The sequence below is a fragment of the Cydia splendana genome, chromosome 2 (assembly GCF_910591565.1).
Source record: "Cydia splendana chromosome 2, ilCydSple1.2, whole genome shotgun sequence".
Lineage (NCBI taxonomy): Eukaryota > Metazoa > Arthropoda > Insecta > Lepidoptera > Tortricidae > Cydia > Cydia splendana.
In genome coordinates this window covers 20,074,523-20,097,059 of record NC_085961.1, presented here as the reverse complement: position 1 = coordinate 20,097,059, position 22,537 = coordinate 20,074,523, and the positions used below count along the sequence as shown (strand labels likewise).

Below are 22,537 nucleotides of genomic sequence, written 5' to 3'. Positions count from 1 at the left end.
GTTTATTAACAAATAAATTGAGGGCTCGTGAATACACAACACTAATCGACTAATACGATACGTAACACAGTATTGAGCTTACAGTGAACTGTGTGTGATATATTTTAATGGGGTTTACAGCGTCGAGATACCTACTTGCTGGCTTTTGACATTGGCCGCAAACGCATCATCAGTCCGCCATAAGATACGACCGCCACGCGACGTATCGACCTCCGCATCATTATTGACGTCCTTTGTAAACACCACTTGCCCCCAGGACGCACTCTTACAGTCATTTAAAAGCCATGATCAATCTAGGTTAAGCTATCTGTTAAGTAAAACACTACAACACACTCATTTTGTACCTACGATGATGTTATAACTATGTCAAGTTTTGAAAGCTTTGTTTCTTCGACGGCTATTTACTGTACCAAAAGGTATTTTTCGTACCTATTTGAAAAAGCAGAGATATATTTATTTATATACATTATAAAGGTTTTTTAAAATACCTATTTACACATTAATATATTTCAATTATTTATTATTTAATATTTACGTTTTTTACATACTCGTCTTGTTAGGATAGGTGGATGGCAGATGACGTAACTGTTTTAAAAATAGACAATACCTAATTTTACTGATAAGTTGAACTGCCAATACAAATCTTATTAGTTACCGATGTATCTTAACAAAGAAGTAGAGTTTTTTTATATTTATTTGTTTGTTTCGTTATTTTTTTTAATAATGATAGTCATAATAAAACCCGTCATTGTATCATCTTGTGATAACCCTTGCTTGTAACACCACTAATTATATTAACGTACTGTAATGTTAATACGTATCCAATTTTCTTTGAGTGTTTAGACTTCTACTAATACGTGTTTTGCTGTCACGTTTAAGCCACACTCTAGTGCCACGGTCATGCATGCTGTTTTGTCGTGTCTACACTCAGCTCGAGCCATTCTCACCACGTCACTTCTTATCTCTGGAACTCAGAATAAGTTACAAATAAGCATCAGCTAATTACAAGCAAAAGGGACCAAAATATGTTACTTGATTTTATTTACAAAACAATATTTTAATTTTAACTTTATAACACACTTACAATTTAATACTACGAACATAAACATTTCGATCAAAAATGAACAACATTCTAGGCGATTCTAAATGTTATAAATGATGTCGTAAATTATTAATTTATTAGCCATACTTATATTTATAAACATACCATAGGTTAAGTATTATTATCTTTTAAAGATTTAGATAGGATAGAAAAGAGTGAGCTTTATGAAAATATTATACCCGTATTTTGTGTAGGTTTATATGTAATACAGTTGATTGTAGAGTCAATTTATTTTATTTAAAATGAAATTGCGAAGCCAGCCATTACCTGTACCTTGACCGGGATACTTTTACCCGTGATTTTATTATTTTACTTCCAAAGCACTAAAATAATAGGTATATATAGGCTTAGGCATAATATTATAAATAAATTAGGGTTACTGCCAAACAAAAGCTTCGATAAAAATAGTATTATGTAGTTGACAATGACGAGTATTTGGCAGTGATAGATAGCTATCAGAAAAGTTTAGCATAGGAATATTTGAATATAGAATAATGAGATTTTCTTTTCAGCATTTAAAATACGCAGAGCTTGAACCACTGAATTTAAATCGACTATTATCTAATTATCGCCAAAAATTGCCTTAAATATCTTCATGTTATTTTTGTGATAAAAAATGGATCTTGGCGATTTTGTTTAAGTGCCTATACAGATGAATGTACCTACTACTTACATAGTTTTCATAATAAATTATCACGTTTTCAAGCTCTGATGTATGGTGACACAGATGATTTATATCCATATGCCGCTAGGTGTCGTGCGGCGGGCGGGTCGGCTCGCGCAAGTGAGGGAGCACCCTTACCAACGCACAGCCTTACCGGCGCCTTAATTCCCGCCAAAACGCTCTCACGCCGCCATTTTGTTCACAAGGTGAGAAGCGCACTCACGCATGCCGTGTACGACGAGTATGCTTGCTTGTTAAAAATTGTTTTGATAGTAGACTTTACCTATTGCTGTTGCCTACATGCCCATAGTGAATTTTATTACAACTATTTAGGTAGCTCTAGATGGAATATCTTTTTTTCTTTCTTTCAGTAAAACTTTGACAAGCAATCATATTCTCAGTAATGAATGCGTGAGTGTATTTGCTTTGTTGTCTCTCTGTGTCTCTTATAATATTTGTTGTGTACTTATTAGGTACGTTCTTATTACGTTTAAGTTCGTTTAGGTCTTTTATCCATCTTACCGGCTTCACACCGGGTTGAAGAGTCCCTGCATAATTTTGAAACTGTGATTTTTATATTTCTTTTTATAGATTTTTAGATCTGTTACATGTTGTGTTGTACGACATTATTATCAGTATGCACAAGGCATTATAATAATGTATTTTCTTTTATTTTAATGTATGTTGTAAACAGCAGTATTACCAAATTTATTATACTCTTGTTGTTGTTTATGAATGCTGTTGTTGCAACAGACTACCACAACATGTGCTTCTAAACAGTCACGTGTCTATACATTTCATATAGATAAATGAAGGAAAGGAGGATTTAATTTATTTTGTATTCATTTGAATGAATAATATTTTAGTAGCCTTTTTGAAATCTGAGTAGATTGCTAAATATAAGTCACGAGGTGCTACTCCGGGTTGTGAAATCCTTCTTTCCTCAATCTCGCCCAGTATTAGTCAAAGGAGAGGGTATATTCAGAATCGTGCCATCAGTCCAGTATTAGCAAAATGCCCCTCCTTTGACTTGACAGATTCTTAATCATCACAACTTTCTTAGTCAATTTAAGATTTTTATATGAAATTTTTAAACTAGTTGTTTCTATTTTGCCTAGGTATTTTAGGATATATTTTATTTACTTTCTTATTTGAAAGTGGTTATTATTGCACTTGTGTCCTTGTGGATCTATGAGGCAAACAAATGCCGTTAATACGTATACAAGCTTCTTTTATCATAAATTGAATTTTAGATCAGCATATTTTTCTGTATTGAAGTGTAGTGTTTCTTTGTAAAATATTTGTTCCAGTTGTTGATTGTAAATAAATGCATTTTCAGAACGTATACATGCAATAAATTGTCTGAAATTTTAAATAAGCGTTTTCTTTATATTAGTTTATATAGGTCCGCGGTAAAATTGTCTTAACGTGTTTTTTGATGATAAGTCAATAAAGTTGATGACGTGCAATCATTTTGGTCAGTTGTAGCCTCACACGACTAACATGCAACTCCACAAGGCCAAGTTCCCGTTTGTGAAATAATAATAAAGTGCACTTTCATAACTGCTACCGCCACTACTTGCAGATTATTTGTAACTATGTATTTATATTATATGAGTAACTAACATGCAAATATGTAACGAGATTGATATGTTATCGCAAATTATTAACATTATGTGAATGCTACATACATACGATATATTGAGATGTTACAGTGATGTTTTAAATAACTACATACTTGCAGTTGGGTGCTATGGTTATATAATACCTAAGTGATAAAATTTATTACTTATGCTTGTTTGTTAGAGTAATGTTTGATGCAGCGATTGAATTAATTTCATAGTTCGGTTTCAAACATTACTCTGTTGGGAACTATTGGGCATTTTAATCCTATATTGTAGAATTTACTCGTATCATTATCATACTAAATTAATTTAACATTTCAACCATTAACTGCGTAAACTAATAGTACCTATCCGATGTAATATAATTTTATTAACTGGGCAATAATCGGAACTGAATGTCGCGGCGCGAATGCCTGATAGACTCCCCTTGACATTTTTATCAGATTACCTACAATTTTATTAAAAAAAAATCCGTACCTACACAAGTCATTATCAATCCGAGTTAACGGTTTACCGCTTTTGTTGCATATCTGCATGTCGAGGCGATCCCTTCAAGCTTGTAATACCTACCATGGAAATTGGAATTATAAAGATGATTTATCGAGTTCACCTAACATCGCCCCATTCGGTTTGCGCAGTGCAACGTCAGCGTCCGTTGGACTCGGTATTGGGGCTACTCTTGTAGTCGGACCATGACATTTCGATCGATACTAACATTCTGTTTTTCTCTCTTCTCGTTAACCCGGCTAGGAGAGTGCTAACGGCGCAGAGGGACTAACCGGAGCCGCGGCCGGTGCTGCCGCCCTCGCCGCGTAACATTATCATCGGAACATCGACCACCATGTAGCTATAGTTGTTGGGCCTTTCACGTTAACATATACTATGTATTATAATAGTCTAACTATTAACATTTATCTGCCTGTTATGTTTATAACATGATGAACTTTATTAACATTTTTAAAATGGCACACGCCGTCGACTATATTTACTGTTTCTGTAACTTACCTAATTGTATTTTTGTTGTCGCTTGAATGTATTGTTGTTTAAGCACGATTTGTTTTAGGCTGCCCAGTACTAGCGGTGCTAAATTTGTTGACCGAAGACGCCTCAGGTATTGTCACTAAATGACTTATTTCTATGCATTTTACTATACACTTACTTTTCGAAGACTGTCGCGTATTTTGTATTTTGAAACTAATTTAGCACCGTATATTTTACTATTGAAACAAAACTATGACTTAGAATCACATCAAGGTACTTGTATCTTGCAATTAAGTAATTTGAGTGAACCTAATTACTTAGGTGCAATAGTATTATTATTATTCTTTGGAATAACAACGGATCTACCAATGGAGTGAAATAAATAAATTGAGATTGCCATTTTCTGCAGTCCAGTTGGGATGGCACAATCAAACCAGATATGTATCTGGTGTACACATGTGTTTCAATTGGCTAATGCAAAAGCTAATGTAAGTACCATCCGCTTAAAATGCATCAAATATCTAATACTTTTGGTGTGACTACATGGCGGGACGAACTCATATTTTACGTCAAAACTCTAAAGGTAAATGATGCTCTCGCTAGCGTTTCTTTTAATACGTTTTATTGCTTTGCATTATAAATATTATAATTATTTAAAATTTTGGACTGATATTCGATTTATAGTCTAATAAAGGTGATTTTCACATACTTATTGACATCACATTTTTGGCAACCACACTATATCTATCTTTAAAACCAAAGACTAATATTATACTTGTAGCGATTTTGACAAATATTTTCTTATTGTGAAAGCTATATAAAAAAGTCTTCCTTGTTATAATTAACCTATTGGTCAATAAGTATATGAATCGACGGTATGACATTTATCTTTAGAGATATGCATAGGATTGTATTTTCTATAAGAGTAGTGCTTAAATATTTAAAGATAACCCGTTATATATGCGCCTCCCAAGTGCCTTAGTTAAATGTATAATGTTCTTTGGGGTTATATATAAAAATGTTATTCTATAACTTAGTTAAGTTAGAGGAGATTAAATTATTGTTAACTTTGCTATGTTTATCGTTAATCTGCAGTTTTGGATCTAGAATTTATTTAAATATAGTTGAGCGTCATACTAGTGTTGGAAAGCATGTATAAACTTATCGACATTATCGTAAGTGCTTTTCTAATCATCTCCGGTAAGAATCTCTTATTTACCCGTTGAAGGATTAATCTCAATTTTATCATACAGTTAATACGTTTATTCTTACCTTATAAAAAACTTAGCAGTTGCTGTAGCAATATTTTTCAAAAAATAGTGCAATAGAAATGTTATTTCTTCTTAATATTTTATTATTAAAATCTCAATTATTAATATGTTGAGTAGATATTATTTTAAAAATAATTCATAGAGATCTGATACTGAGATTACTACGAATAATGGATTCGTCACTGACAAAATTCTTTCTTGATGGTTAAAGTATCTCAAACGGCTAATTTGGTTTCAATAAATTGTAATTGCTAAACTATGATATAAAAAAACACTTCACCTCAATTAATATACCTACCTTTTGAAGTTGTTAACACTCCGTCCATGAATACATTATTTTAAGTACTTAATTCGTTGGTCTCGTGAATAGTTTAGAGCGGATCCGTAAATGCGTTTCGAGATCATACAATTGTGTTAACACTTGTTCTTAATAATAGTCGTACGTATATTATAAAATAGGTATTTCCTTTCCTAAGATTAAAAAAAAAAACAGAATAAAAAAATACAAACTTATATTTTTAAAACAATCAAATTAAGCATACTACATTTTCTTGTTCTTAACCTTTTTGATAGAGTTTATTGTATCTGAGTGCCTTATAATGTGTACAAAATACCACAGTTTATACAAATGACGCATTTACCGTGAAATTATATAAATCAATGCCATAAACCGATGGAACATGGAATAGGAAAAGTAGCTAACGTTGTTGATCAAGTAGGTAATATCGTACAAAGTATAAATAATCGTTCTGCTTATAGTTAGTTATAGGTTATTTATTGTGTTTCATTGCGATAACAATATAATTTGTTTCTTGAAACATGTCTAGTGCCATTATCAGACGTCGGCGAAGGGCTTCTACATGTTATTATTTTTTTGTTTAAATTTGTACTTATTTTACCCACATTAACGGCAATTCACAAATCAAGTGCCTTAGATGAACTTTGTACATATTTATATAATAATTATTTTTCAATAAAATATTATAACGAAAAATAATAAATATCTTATACTTATTATACACTTATGTAATTGTTTTCTAAAAACAAAATAAAGAATACTTTTATTACTTCTAGTTAAGTGAGATTGTGCATATGTCTGTTTTGATGTGTGTAATATTGATTTGGCATTAGTAAATATTTGGATAATGCATCTTGAATTTTTATATGATTCCTTTCCCTATAGATTTAGGACTTGATTTTTCACCGCATGCAGTGATGACTTTCACGTCGCCTGGGGGCTACGGAAAACATCATAGTTCAAAGACAGACATCTCTAACGCACTTGCAGTATAGTATTTTTCAACCTCGATGGGTAGGGTGACAAGTGTCATGTCCATATAATGTATTTAACATAAATACGCCAAATCTCGCAATTGTACTGAGATGAGATCAGCCTACCTATTGAGTTTAAATACTATAGACATACAAAACATTAAGTAGGTACCATATGGTTTAGTAGGCCTAGCCGTTCTCGTCTACCTAAAGTTTGTCGAGTTGCAAATGTGGAGAACATTGGCAATAAATGCATAGGTACCTACTTCGAAGGTGACAAAAATTGCGGCAAGACCAGAAACATCTACTATTGCTAACTGTTGCAATTATCAAGTTATGTAGGAGGCAACAACTCGTGTGGTGATGTAATAGAAAGTTAGTGGTAACATGTCACCTGGGGGCCGATTTTTGAATTTCGAGCGCTCGATTTCGTCACTCGAAAATCGGTGGAAAACAACGAAATGCTAATTTTTGAAATACGAGCGATAGAAATTGGGAATCTAGTGGTATTGACCACTCGTTTTCAATAGTAGAATTTTAATGCCAGGTACTTGAGATATTATTGAACGAAATACACGAAATCGAGCGGTCGATATTAAAAAATCGGCCCCTGGCCCTTGTTTAATATTAACCTTTTCGACGCAGTGTCAAACACAAAAGCTTTCACTCGGACGCCACGTCGCCGAAATGTCAAAACTAAAATTTAACTTTATGCATATGCACGTAGGTCTGTGTTGCTCTGTGGTCTGTGACGGATTAATGGGTCTTTGGCGTTGGACCTATGGTGCGGATATATCGGTCATTGGCGTCCAAAAGGTTAACAGAAACACCTAGCAATATTATATTCGAATTTCGAATCAAATACGTAATTAAGTACCCTTCAAGTTGTCTTGTAAAATGCATTTTTTGAGCTCCACCAATGAACAGCTGACAGACGCCTGGATCCAGTAATAAGGATAGCAAACTTGTCTAGTTTTGTTGTTCTCATTATTTCATACTCATTTCCGGAGGTAATAAAATTATATTATCTTCGATAGTTAATTAACGTTTAAATATATTTACAGCTTCAAATTAATTAAATAAACAGCGCCATCTAACAAACGCGTTGTAAACTACTTAATTAAAGCGCCAGACACGCTCCTAGAGATTAGTTGAAATTGAATAACAACACACACAGCGCCTAAGGAGGAGATTGTAACCACCATTTTCACTAGATGGCGTTAAATTCAAATTGAAGCATTCAGTGAGCTGTTTGTTTCTCTTTCCATTAGTTTTTTTTATTCTTAGGCCAATAATAGGCTACTTTCCTACTAGTCAAAACTCAAATCAGCTTCTTTTTTAGAACTGTCAAAACGATTTGCTAATGTGGAATTTATATAAAAAAGAAGTATAGTGACGTCACGGTCAACTCACCTACTTTTTATATTTCTACCCGATTTATTAAATAGAAAATGTGTTTAAAAATAAATGTTTTTTCTAATAAGGTAATTATCTGGTGCTTTATTTCGTTCTCTGTGAAATAATTTATTTTAAGAAGAGGAAACATCCCATGTAGGTATACAATTTTTCACCATTTTAAATTTGGATTTTTTATCTCCATACTAAAGCTGTATCTCTCTGTGTGATTCCATTCATTCATCATCATCATCCCCCTAGCGTGGTTTCGGTACGTTGCTACACTCTCTTCGGGAGCCTGTCATGCTGATACAGACAATGAAGCCGGAAAACAAACAGCAAGGACCTTAAATAACCTTAAGAGCCCTCAACGTGCACACTAGCGCCACTGCTAATTAATCGTGATTATGTAAAATTTACGACAGGTATTTAAAAAAGGAGGCCGCTACGTACTGTATGGTGTATTTCAGTACCTTTTGAATACATCAAACTACAGTTTTAATGTTGCCGGATTCGTCAATCTATGCGTCCAAAGTTAAAACGGCCGTTTTTGTTTTGAGATCCTAGTTCGACGAATCCAGCAACATAAAAACTAGTTTGATGTATTCAAAAGGTACTTAAATACATAATACAGTACGTAGCAGCCCCCTTTTTTAAATACCTGTCGTTAAATTTAAATAATCACGATTATTTAGCAGTGGCGCTAGTGTGCACATTGATGGGCTCTTAAGGATGAGAATAATAGGTAGGTACGAGTATACGGCAAAAGTACCTACTTAAGTATTACCTGCAGTATTTACACCTTTTTAAATGCTACACCCAATCCTATCAATATGAAATTACCTATGAAATTTTATTTCATCGAAATAGTCGGTCTATTTCGATGTTCACAATTGTAGTTGTTTTCAATACTCTCATGCCATGGGTAGCTACTGTCCGGCAATTTGAACTTTTCGCAAAGCTCCGAAATGGAATTTTAAATTCGCAACGTAGCACAGCGAGGCGCGTGGGAATAAACAGCCGCATTTGTGTGTTGCATTGCTTTTGCTCTGTGACAAATATTACCAGCCCACAAGACCATTTTGCATTACCTACAGGTTTGGCGATGCTGCCAACAAGTACAGTCACAATGAGATATATGGGAGCGGCCAAGGTGCTAAAAATATCTGAATATGCAGTTTAACATCTTGATACTTAATAGACGCTTTGTCCAGAAATTTGTGAGACTGGCCGGTCCATTAGGTATACCTATGTAATAAATGGCTACTCAAATCATACTCGTACAAAGCAATTTCCAATCGAAAAATAGAAACATTTTAAAAGTTTAGTAGTGTCTAGTCACTTTTCGATAGCAGGGTTAATCACTTTTTAGTACTTTGGGGGACAATTTCTCCCAAAAGATTGAGATCGGGCTGCTAAAAAAATACAATACATGTCTATTATTTTAGATTACTCTCTAACATAATATATATCAAAATTAATTAAATCGGAGACGGACAGTTGGGTACCTTTCCTTGTAAGATGCAAGATTGCACTTATAAAACGTAGGTATTGCAAGCGATCGATATTTAGGAAGGCATCTGTTACAATAAGGTAAATATTTAGTATTTCTTTTAGTTATAGCTGCATCTCTGTCAATTGTTGTAACCAATTCTGTCAATTGTTGTAACCAATTTAACTAGAGATTCTACTACAGTACGTAGGCTTCACTTAATTGAATGTCATCCTGACTCAACCACTCTCCGAACAAGTCTAGGCAGTGTATGCAGACGCCAGTTGCATAGGCGTCGGTGCCGTGGCCTGTTATTAGGACATGCGTTATTACATTGATTAATATGCATGGGCTCTTATAAATGATGCATAATTGGGCCCCTTTTTGTTTTACCGTTTAAGTTGGCGGTAATAAATCATCGTCACATGAGCGATAAAACTGTTTCTACATAATGATAAATGGGGACGTTGTAGAGATTGTTCATAGATAATTATGGCCATGTAGGATTTAGGGGTAAGTCGAGTATTAGTGTGATTGGGAAGGGATTGATCGCGTATTCAAACCTACGCTTAAATGTACAACGGCTGATCATTTTGTTCACTACTACTACACCTTATAAAACAAAGTCCCCCGCCGCGTCTGTCTGTTTATGTGTTTGTATGTTCGCGATAAACTCGATAAATATTGAACGGATTTTCATGCGGTTTTCACCTATCAATAGAGTGGTTGAGGAAGGTTTAGGTGTATAATTTGTTAGCCCGTGCGAAGCCGGGGCGGGTCGCTAGTTTTTTTATATAGCCAAATTGGAAAGCCACGGTAAATCTATGTGATGGTACTTAGAGGCAAGTCAAATGAGAAGACCGACATCTCCCGTATAACGCCGCGTGAATAGTAGGTAATTATTGTAGACGGGACTAAATATTATTTTTAAATTCCTATACTTAGTAATCTATTTTGGAAGGTTTCTTTATATTCACTGTCAATCGATACCGTACTCGTGTTTTGGCAAATATAACATCTTTGTTCATAATAAGTACTATCATAATATGACTGATAGTTTTGTTTAACTATAACTTAAATAGATTTGTTTTACCTATATATACGCAAAAAATGCTCCTTTAAGATTCAACCGGGACAGTGTTAAGATTATGAGTCCAGTTAATATTTATTAATACAGTGGAAACTGGATAAGTGGAATCGCAAGGGACCGGCTGTTTAGTTCCGCTTATCCAGGTTTTCCATTTATCCAGTTTTCCACTAAACCAGGTTCAAATAAAACATTTTCTCACTTACAGAGGCTCTCGCTAACAGAGGTTGTGGATGCTAGTAATGTCGCTTATAGAGGTCACGTATGGTATGATCAAGACTGAAATAATCATCTTTTATTAAATATGTATGTAGATATGTATGTATTAACAAAAATAGGTATGTAATCCTGACTTTAAAAAAAGCAATACTGTAAATACTATGAAGTATTTGAACAAATTAAATTATTTTTCAGAAAATGACCGATGATGAATGATGAATGATGATGAATGAGGTGGCCGAGTGGTTCAGGCACCTGCCGCGATAGCAGAGGACGCTGGTTCGATTCCAGCCTGGGGCACTGGAGGCCTTGGTCACTTTTTCTTAGTATATGACATTTATTTCAGTTTATAATACTGTAAATAATCCACAGTACCTACTCGTATACAATTTTCAAAATTACAAAAACAAAATCACTCCTAATATTTATTTATGCAAGAGAAACCAGTATGGTTAAATAAATCAATGTATCGATTGTACTTTAATGCAAAAAAACTGAACGATGTGTGATCTCATACAAAATACGTAGTTAAAACACGAACCATAATGTTAACGAAACAAACTACCCTCCTTGTGACGGTTTATTAAAAATACAAATTTTATAACGCCGAGCTATTCCACTCATAGAGGTTTCGGAGACGGCTGCTTCCAGTTACAGAGGTAAAAAATAAGAAATTTTCGAAAATATGGATTCCGCTTATAGAGGTCCCAAAATTCCACTTATAGAGGTAATTCGTTGCCAAGGGACTGGAACCGAGAACTTGGGTCCACTTAAAGAGGTTTTCCACTAACCCAGGTTCCACTTATCCAGTTTCCACTGTAATAGTGTATCCTCTGTAGGGGGTTATGCACGAATCACGCGAGGTGTTTTTGACTTACTTTTTGACCCCCCCTCCCCCTTGGTGATATTTGGAGAGATTTTTGGCTACCTCCCCTTACATGACCTCACGTGTGTAGTAACAATAAATACTATTTGTTTATGAATAGGTTTAGTCTATGGCCTTTTGTGACAGTTGTCAATATTTGAAGTGTTTTTCAGTTTAGTTTAATGTTTCTTGCGAAATAAAAGTTCTTGTGTTTTTCATGATGGCGTATTAATTAATTACCCATCCACAAAAGTACAAATACAACAATCTGGCGACGAGACGACTACGAACAACGTGTGATAACATAAATACCTAATAGTGAAAAGTGAATGTGTTGAATTTCGAGTGTTTAGTTTTGAGTTTATGAAAAAAAACAAACGCCAAACGGTAATAGGCGAACTTTAAAATCAAGAGGAACTAATAATAATTGCGATAGCGAATAGGTTCAGTGAATGACGAAGATATTCAGTATAAATAATAATTAATAATAATTCGGTTGAGGAGATTCGACGATTCCTTCGGGATATTGAAGAACAAGAGGAATATCGAGATTGCGCTGCAGAAAAGCACGCAAATTATAAGATGTACTTAATTTCGAACCTGGAAGTTTTTACCGGAGGCAACTGGAATGCATACAAACAACAACTAGAGTGTTTCTTCATTTTAAATGACATTGATGCCAGTAAGAAAGTACCACTACTTATCACAAAGCTCGGGGCGAGTGTCTACGAACTTCTTACAATTATATGCACTCCAGACTCACCAGTGGCTCTCACATATGAGCAAATTTGTGAAAAATTAGAGAAACATTACCATCCTGTTAGAAATGATGCACTGGAACAAGCTGAATTCAGAAAGAGAAACCAGAAAAAAGACGAAAATTTAGACAAATTCATACTTGAACTAAAGAAATTGTCCAAAAATTGTAATTTTAAAAATCTCAATGAAGAGCTCAAAGAACGGCTTCTAAATGGCACTTTGTATGAAGCAGTGAAGTTTGAATTGCTTAAACAGGCAGACCTACCATTGGAAAAATTATTGGAAATTGGAAAAACTGTGGAGACCGCATATAATTTAACCTACAAGAGTGAAGAAAAAGAGACCCAACAACAAATGTTCATGGTAGAAAGGGACGGAGGCTATGGTCCGCAACATGAGGAGACTAAATTTAAACCACAGGCAAGACAAAGTGCTAGAATTTGTTTTTGTTGCGGAAAACAGGGGCACATGAGAGCTGAATGCACTTTGCGAGGGAAATTCTGTAGTGAATGTGGTATGAAGGGTCACATTTTCAAAATGTGTAACCGAAATAAAGGTAATTGGAGGATGAAAACCTTAAATAGGGCTGATCAGGTGACAACTTACAATTCAACTGTTAATGAGGAAAAGTGTGAGCAGAAAAATGACACTCCGGAACCGGAGCTCTATGATATGTTTTGTATTAGAGAACAAGAGAGGATTCCATCGGCAAAGTTAAGTATCCAAGTAAGTGGCAATTTATTGAAGTTTGAGGTTGATACCAGACCAGATGTAAATACCATTACATGTTCTAATAAGGAGCAATATTTCCCAAATTTAGAAATAAAGCAACCGAATGTAATTTCTACAAAATTTGACCAATCAACCTCAACGCCATTGGGTGCTTTGGAAGACTTAAGTTTGTCGTATGAAACTGTTAATGTAGAAAAACAAATATTTTATATTGTAAAGGATGGATTACCAAAAATTATGGGAAAAAAATGGCTCTCTGTATTTAAACTTTATCTTTACTATATCATATTGTGTAACATCATTCAATTCTGTAGAGATGTATGGCCTGATAGGAATAATTTAAGACGAGAATATGATTGTTATTTTTCTAGAAAAAACGAAATTACCACGGACCAGGACTGTGTATTGTGGGGTTATCGAGTCATTATACCTTGTTCGCTTACTGATGAAATAATGAAATATAGTGATGATAGTGAACTATTTCTGTCCGGGGAGAAGGTTATGGCAAGGGACTACCGCAAAAATAAAAAGAAGTGGTTGCTTGGTGTTATTACAATTTTTATTGTACCCGGTGTGACTTATGAGATCGAAGTTGAGGGGCAAAGTTGGAAACGGCATACTAATCAGCTACTAAAATATAGTCAGCTTTTAGAATAGTTATATTTACTTAAACATTTATTTACTATGTGGGGGAGAGTGTAGTAACAATAAATACTATTTGTTTATGAATAGGTTTAGTCTATGGCCTTTTGTGACAGTTGTCAATATTTGAAGTGTTTTCAGTTTAGTTTAATGTTTCTTGCGAAATAAAAGTTCTTGTGTTTTTCATGATGGCGTATTAATTAATTACCCATCCACAAAAGTACAAATACAACAACGTGTATTTTTTTGATTTTTTTTATCCGAGCGGTATTACGGTATTACGTAAAATAGACTCGCTATTTTGAAGTACGGAGTGAAGATTTATGTTTAACGAAACCGAGAAAATGTATCTACTCATGTGGTAGGCATTTTTTCTTAGTTTCGTTCAGTGTAGAAAAATACACGTGAGGTTTCCTTATACCCCCCTTCCACAACGTGATCTGCGTGATTTTTTTGTGACCCCCACCCACAGTAAACTTTATTTACTTATACGGTTTCATAAATTTTCTTCCATCAATTTTTAAAAATTTGATGGGGGAACGATTTTTATGTCAGGTGAACTCAGGTGCCGTCGCCAAGCGGCCAAGGTGCTGACAATTTAAACACACAGCTCTAACGCCTTGACAATAGAGGCGTGTTCAGATATTTGTGACCACCTTGGCCGGTGGTACATATATGATTTCGACTGTGCCTAAGGTTTTTCACATTACCTTGACCTGAAGGAAAAAGGTTAATTCACTAGATAGGTAGGTATATATTATACCACTACACATTTGCGTAAAGAATGCGTAATATAACTTTATCTGCACAAAGCCAAAAGTACGTAAGAGATTTACACGAAAAGCAATTTTCATGTGTTTGTAGCATTGTACGAGAATGCTAGGGCTGCACAGCAGGGGCAGGCTAGGGCGGCCGCTCGTAAAATTGCAGCCAACCTTGGGGGCGACGTCTCAAGACGGCCGTGCATTCTTATGCGTGTAGACAACCCGTAGTTTGCAGATACTGCTCGAAACGAAGATAAAATACGATAAGAGTAAGGATTATAAAAAAAATAGTACGTGCTTAGCGAATTATGAGTAGGTAGGTATAGCATATTCATTCGGCATCTCATGTACGAAATCAAGTTATGCCTGTTCACAGTCAATTAAATTGCGAATCGACTTAATAGGGGAGTGAGAATAGCATAGGTATAGTACATTGTAGGAGAGGATGGAAAACCGCTAAAAGATGGATGAGTGAGTTTGTCCCTCAAATAATACGAGTCCATCTTTAGCGTTTCCGGCCGAGGCATTACATAGTGCTTTTCACGACTACTGCGAGGAAATAAGAAAACATTTGCATAACTATAAGTACTAGCCCGTGATTTCTCTGGTAGCAAATAACTAGCCACTGCCTGTGCTGTCTCTTGAATTTCGGTAGGCGTCAGCGTAAGAATATCATTTTCTTGACTAGAAGAACTCATTTTTATAGCGAGCGGAGATGCGTGTTTCTTGTATTTTTTAGTCAAACACAATTTACACTATCCAATTCAGTAAGTATTTTCAGATCCCGCCTTTTTTACTTTTTTTATCACTTTTAAGAGGCCTTTTTCTGTTGTTTGCTTCAAACCGACTTTAAACTTAGAAGCGTTTTTGCTAAAAAACCACAAACAGCTACAAAAGTAAAAAACGCCTTAAGCGTGAACTGACTGAATGAATGAATAGTTTTGACATTTCTTTTTTTTAAACAAGAAATTGGTCCTATAAATAACCTAATTTTATTTTTGAAGAAAAAAGTTGCGCCAAAAAAGACCTTTTATTGATTTTTATGTTTTAAATGATACTCATTGCTGTAGCGAACCATCACCAATGACAGATGATGATAACAATGAAACATTGTAGTAGTGGTGGTTCAGGTGCTACAGCTATTGCCTACTTTCCAGCTTGGTTTTAGACAATCTTTTGCCACATTTCCGAAGAGTGCCGTGAAAAACATATTTTTTAGCAGGCTCACATAGCACTGGCTCATGGGTGCCAGGCCAAGATAGGTAGGTACTAATCGTTCGCTCCATAGCGAAAGATACGCAAATTTCTCTCTGTCGCACTAAAATGTAAGGGTGATCGGAAGAGAGATTACCGTTTCGTTCGCTACGGCGCAAACGATTGTCATCTTGGCTAGGCATCCTGGAGTGCAATCCGAGCGGACGCTTGAGCGAAGCCACAGAACACATAGCGGAGCGACTATGTGAGCGGTCTCGCGGTGCACGCTGGTCGATTCCCTTGGGAACCACAGACCAACGTTTTCTGTGTTGGGAACTCAACGCGCTCCGCAGAACGCGACGCTGAACGTTCGCCACTGTTCGCGTTTTCCAGCGTTTTCTGTTTTAAAAACAAAACTACCATCACATTAACCTTTGGAACGCCACAGACGGCAATTGACGTCAACGCAAAATCGTGACAACGACGCCAAAGACGGCATTTGACGTCGATCGTTTTTTGATGAAAATCTACTGAAAAACACCCCACTTTTAGGTTGGCGTTATTTATTCACAAAACTAAATTTTACCCCCCTGGCGTCAGTGGCACGGCAAATGGATGCGCCGTTTGGCGTTCAAAAGGTTAAAGTTAAAAACGTAAGTGACCCGTTTTAATATAAATAATTAAACAATTACACTCTGAAACTCTGAAGAAGATACTAAATATTTGACAGCGGGATTTATAAAACTGTCATAGCTTAAAAAGTAAGTATTTTTCTCTATTGGTTGAGCACGCATTCGATGTATTCTTGTTAAAAAAATATGGTTGTCTGTAAAGTCGGTTTACAGACGATAATTTTGCGTGATAACGTCATAAGAAAACATTACCATTACATTACGTAATGTTACCTATGGATATCCGTCCCGTGACACTTTTTCGTGCATGCTACCGGTGTTCATCAATTTATAAGACGTTATCACGTCAAAAGGTTGAAACTGAAACAGCATGTGGTATTCCGACGAATACTGTGTCATCAAGGAATCAGTCCAGACTAACAGTCAGGGGCCCAGGGCGGGGTCATAAAACTACTTCCCCTACGCGAGGAGTGCGACACCTACCCGCTTTCTTACGCGTTTACTGTTACCACTGAATAAAGGGATACAATCGATAGGTGATACTAGATACTAGTCTCGCAATATTGTATTTACGTATAGTTTTTTTTTTCGATTGAATAAACATTAAACAATAATGTGTGACGTCCCACGGTCAAAGGTACCTTATGGCGGGTATGGAGTTATGCATACCCCAGTAATCTACAATAAATAAGCTATCGATAACACAAAAGATCAACCTTCTAGGTTGCGTAGTTACAGAGATATGATTTTTTGAAAATAATGTTGTGAAATTAGCAACTTTACGATAGAGAAGTTTTAAGTTTAGCCGCCTAAAAAACTATGTTCCTGAAGTAAGTTACATAGTTGACTACAAATAATAATACCTTATATATGTGAGATTAAAAAAATATTGCGACTTGTTCTGTAATGCAAATAGAAACTTTTGATATCGACTGATTTATGTGTATACTAGCCAATCTCTTGAAAATAAAGTTTTATTTCATTTTCACGATTGATTGCAATGAGCTCTCAAGATTTAAATTTTATCTATTAGAAAACGACACTGACAGACAGTTTAAGCAAAAAACAATACCGATTTAGAGGTGAAAATGTATTTTCTGACTTTTTCATATAAAATCACAAAATTGAATATTTTTACTTTTAATGTGACACACAATCAATTTTTCTGAGCACATATGAAAGAAATTCTGTCATTCAAATTAAATAAATCCTAAAACCCCAACTAAATACTATATTTAACCCCTTATGCCACTTTAAACTTACATAACAATAACAGTATTTGCTCCATACATTTACGAAAAGGTACCTTATGGAAATAAATCTAATAATACATCACTACAAAATATCAATCATATTACAGTTTATCTTTTATGAATAGAAAATATTAATTTACATTAAACTGCCCCAAATTTAATTAGTTCTTCGTCATAATAATCTTAAAAAAGACCAATAATTTGTATGTAATGAAAAGGTACCTTGTGATTAAGTTACATGATGAGGCATGATGATGATGGAACAGTTAGGATAAACTAATAATATTTTGGGGTTAAGATGGTATAAATCGTCTATTTCTTATCAATAATATATTTCGGTTGCTATTGAAGATAAGCGGCATTGAGGTTCAATGACCTCAGATATTCCATAAGGTAATGCGTCGGGTATTGGCATTTTTCAGCAAACCAATGGCTGATTTACTGCATGCGACCAAACCAAATGAAGATTATTCTAGTTAAGAAAGACTTGACGAGAGTAACTTTGGTATAATAGCAGGCTACTTGGATTTGTAATGTCGGTCGATGTACGGTTATAATATTTGCGAGGCGCCCCAACCAGAACTGAAATTATCAAATTAGTTTTGCAGAATGCTAATACAGTTCTCTACCAAACTTCTTTTCCCGTATTGACTAGTTTTTTTGGGAATTTTCAATCTTTTTTCCATAAGGTACCTTTTCTACTAAACTCTGAGACGACATTACTAGGCTTATAACTAACTTATAACAAAAATAAAAACAGGTAAACAAACGTTACGCATTAAGGTTTCAGATCACACAATAAAAAAAAATTGAGCATTTTTTCACCTCTTTACAAAACATTTCATATCTCCGAAACTAGAAACCCTCATAAGGTACCTTTTTCCGTGGAACGTCACATGTAATGATTTATCCCTCGAGTTAAAAATGTAAACAATAGGTAATTAGGTACTAATGAAAAATAAATGATTGAAAAACAAAGCTAAATACTTTTTATAATTTCAGTAATTATATATGTCACTTGCAATATCACGATAACTAGCGTTTAAATATTATATTCATCAGAGCACAGCTCGTTTCATCTAAGAGCATATGAAATGTGATATTTACCCACCTAGGTTAAGTCGTTAACCTAGGTGGGTAAATATCACATTTCATATGCTCTTAGATGAAGTCGGCATCAACAGCGGATGAGACAACGCACCAAAAGTATATAGGTACCCTGGAATACTTTTCCAATTAGAGATAAATCTTTACAGTTCATGTTCAAAAGTATCTCTTACAGTCCTTATGTTCTACATTATTAGTCATATGTATTTTTGTTAAGCTATCAGAGAATGTTAGGTATTGTTACGTGTAGTCTGATTCGCAACTTTTGATGCTGATTGTACCTACTTATACTACTTACCCAAGTAGGCTTATTAGGAAAATGTTCGTCCCCGAAACGAAACAAGAGTAAGAAAGTCCTCTCATTATACTTTTTGCCTTGTCTGGTTGATTAATACACCTAGTCGAGTTTTTCCGCTCCAATTTAAATGAAAAATTTCCCCGGAGACCGTAGTTGTGATTTAGTACAAGCAAAGTTTAATTATTTTCATGCTTTTTGAAGCAAATTAGCAGTTTTTCATGATATAGTCTTAATAGAGAAAAAAAAACTGGAAATTCCTATACTTAGGTATTTACCTATTTAATATGTCTTGTTACTGATTTAATTTTTAAAAGGCGCCTTTGTAGTCTTTACTATGTAAGTAGGTATGTGAGTAGAAATTATGTTTCGCTATTTTGATACAGTCCTGTTACATAGAACATAACACTGGCATGGTAAGAATATTGGTCGATTTGAACTCACGACTTTAACTCATTGAAATAATTATGAACTGCTCGCGACCGTTGGCGGTACGACACTGCCGCAATATGAATGTAAATTAAAATATATTTTATTGCAATTAAGTCCCGTTTGGTAAAATTGCTTTTATATGACGAAACTACTTTTTTTATGTGATAACTAGTTAGTATAAAACTGATGGGGAACTCATAACAAGTTCAGATTACCTTTGACCATTATAATTTAATTTATTGCTTGAATCATTATTACCTATAAAACAAGATGCTAAGGAAGTAGAAGGCAATTTTAGGTAGGAAGGTCTCGAAGTGAAGTTGCAGTCTATAATAAAAATATTTCACTCAATAATGTTGTCAAGAATTTGCTATTATGCACGAATTTAATAGTTTACTATTATACACTATGTAGCGTTCAGTACGGATCAAACGAAGACTTGATATAGGATCATAGAGGAACACAAGTAAGACCTCAGTAAGACCCACCGGTTTGACCCCATAGATAACATAGACTAAGTCATGTTACCTATTTACATGAAAACGGAACATGATACCTTTAATTTAACTTTATTTGCGTTCTAATCAAAATTCAACAAAGACATCGCACACACCTATTCCGAATCGTAAACGTAAATTAAAACATTCTGACATTTGTGGCCCTCGTCGGCTCCGCGCTCACGTTCGCCTTTATTATTTTTCCTGGATTACGGCCGACGTCTACAAACATTAAAATATATTTAATAGCTTCTAATGTTCTCACCTCGAATGGCTCTCAGAATAGTATTCCTTTCCTCTATGTAATTACGAAGTGTCAAATATAATTAAAATTGTTTTAGTTCGCGGTCGGCGACAGACAGCCAAGTCGTTTTTTGATTTTATAAATAGACTATTAAGAAAATTCCTTTGAAGAGCCCCTACGAGCCCTCTAATGGTTGTCGACAAAATGATGTTCATAAACCTAACTCATTCTTAATGTGTGACACATTTGTAGGCAGCGAGAGGAAAGAATGCGAAAATGCTTCCGGAAAGCCTTTGCTTGTTACAATGATGACGATATTTGTGAAAAATGGTTTGAAGAAATGGCATAGGTAGTCGTTGGATACGGATGCTTAACTTTTACTCGGCATGCAAAATAAATATCATATGATGAGTAACAACAGAACCGTATAATGTGCGAGTTATCTCCGCACAATTTTACGCATTTTTATTTTCTTTAAATCTTGTTGTTGTTTTATGTCAGAGATTTGTTCATTATTTTTTATACTAGCCTATTAAGGTGTTCCACTGCTGGGCAAAGGCCTCTCCCCTTGTCTTCCACGACTCCCGACATAGCGCCTGCTCTGGCCAGTTACTGAGAAAGGTGTCTAGGTCGTCCCGCCATCTCCGTCTGGGCCTGCCGCGTCCGCGCTCTCCTTCTGGCATCCACTTGGTAGCTACACTAGCCCATCTGTCGATGCATGCGGCAGACGTGACCGGCCCAGTCCCATTTGAGCTTAGCAGTCTTCTCGCCGACGTCAGGAATATGGGTTTTTGCGCGCAGCGTGGTGTTCCGGATACGATCAGTCCTCTTTACACCTAAAATTCTGCGCTCAATAGCTCGTTGGCAAGCCTTCAATTGTTCAATACATTGTGATTTATCGTAGGCGAAGTAAAACTTTAAAACTTTTTAAGTACCTATGTTTAAAATCTACATAACATAATAATGTCAAGATACATTTCGCACAGAAATTAGCAGTTTATTTATGTGTCGCGACAAAACATGTCATACAAAAACTTAAAACATTTTATCTGCTTACAAACTCTCATGTGACACGTTTTATTCCTGACGCTTCTTTTGCATTTGTATTTACCCAAGATACTTACTACATTACGTACTAAAACGGTCTCGCCTCGGGGATACTTTTCAGTTCAGCGGCGAAATAATTCTCGGTATCATTTGCAGTCGTTTGTATGTGGCGGACATATTGCGTTGCTAGGAAACTTTCCCCTAGCCAGCCCTCGACAGTTCTAAAGATTGTTTCGTGATTGTTTTACAAGATGAGGAAGGAGTTGAATAATTTTAGGAAGTGTTGATCTGGATCAGCTGTGGGATTATAATAAAATTAATCAATTTCGAATTATAGACTGGCTTATTGAAATAAAAAATGTTTTTACTATGCCCGACAACACGTTAAAATATCGGTAAATAAGTCCTTGAAAAACATTTCCTACACTGTCCTATGTGGAACTCGGTCGACTCTTGAAACCGAAGAGGTAACGTCGTAAATATGAATTCAAATGAGTGTTTTTCCTTTGCACACATGTTTTAATTGAGGAAATCGATAAAAATCTTATTCGTTTTTGTGTGTGTGTGTTATTTCATTCAGAATCCAAAATAATCAATAGTGACGAATAGAAGAAGGCCCTGAAGAATATGTAGGTACATTGAAGAAAATTTTTCATTTCTACAAATGTAAGTTGGTTGCGTATCTGAAATTCTAATCAATCCTAAGCTTCCTTTTACGATGTCTCCGTCACTGTGTAGTGCTTCAATGGGAACAGGCTTTACAGCAGGTCAACTGCTTGCTTGCTTGTCTGCAGCGAAGTTGTAAGTATAGGTAAGTATACCCGTAAGAGAAAAATGCTTATATTTACTAGAAAATATTGAGAATTGCTGACAGAGTTGTTGCAGGCAACAGGGACATTTCTGGTAAAACAATATTTTCGGTAATAGATTATACATACCTACCATACATACATATTAAAATAGGAG

At 35.1% G+C, this 22,537-nt stretch overlaps 1 protein-coding gene and 1 long non-coding RNA gene across 10 annotated transcripts in view; both read left to right on the top strand.

Moving 5' to 3' along the window:
• LOC134805234 (protein held out wings) overlaps positions 1-6,791 on the top strand; it is a 79,956-nt gene extending 73,165 nt beyond the window's left edge. For 7 of the 9 annotated variants that reach the window (XM_063778574.1, XM_063778564.1, XM_063778557.1 and 4 more), the window contains exons 7-8: positions 1,855-1,972; positions 4,142-6,791. In XM_063778574.1, coding sequence (XP_063634644.1) covers positions 1,855-1,931 — 77 coding nt within the window. In that variant the 3' untranslated portion in view covers positions 1,932-1,972; positions 4,142-6,791. Of the gene's footprint in view, positions 1-120 lie in introns of all 9 variants that reach the window. The other 2 variants (XR_010146260.1, XM_063778586.1) reach the window with 2 other exon arrangements.
• LOC134805523 (uncharacterized) overlaps positions 1-22,537 on the top strand; it is a 275,031-nt gene that overhangs the window by 142,801 nt on the left and 109,693 nt on the right. The window lies entirely within an intron of this gene.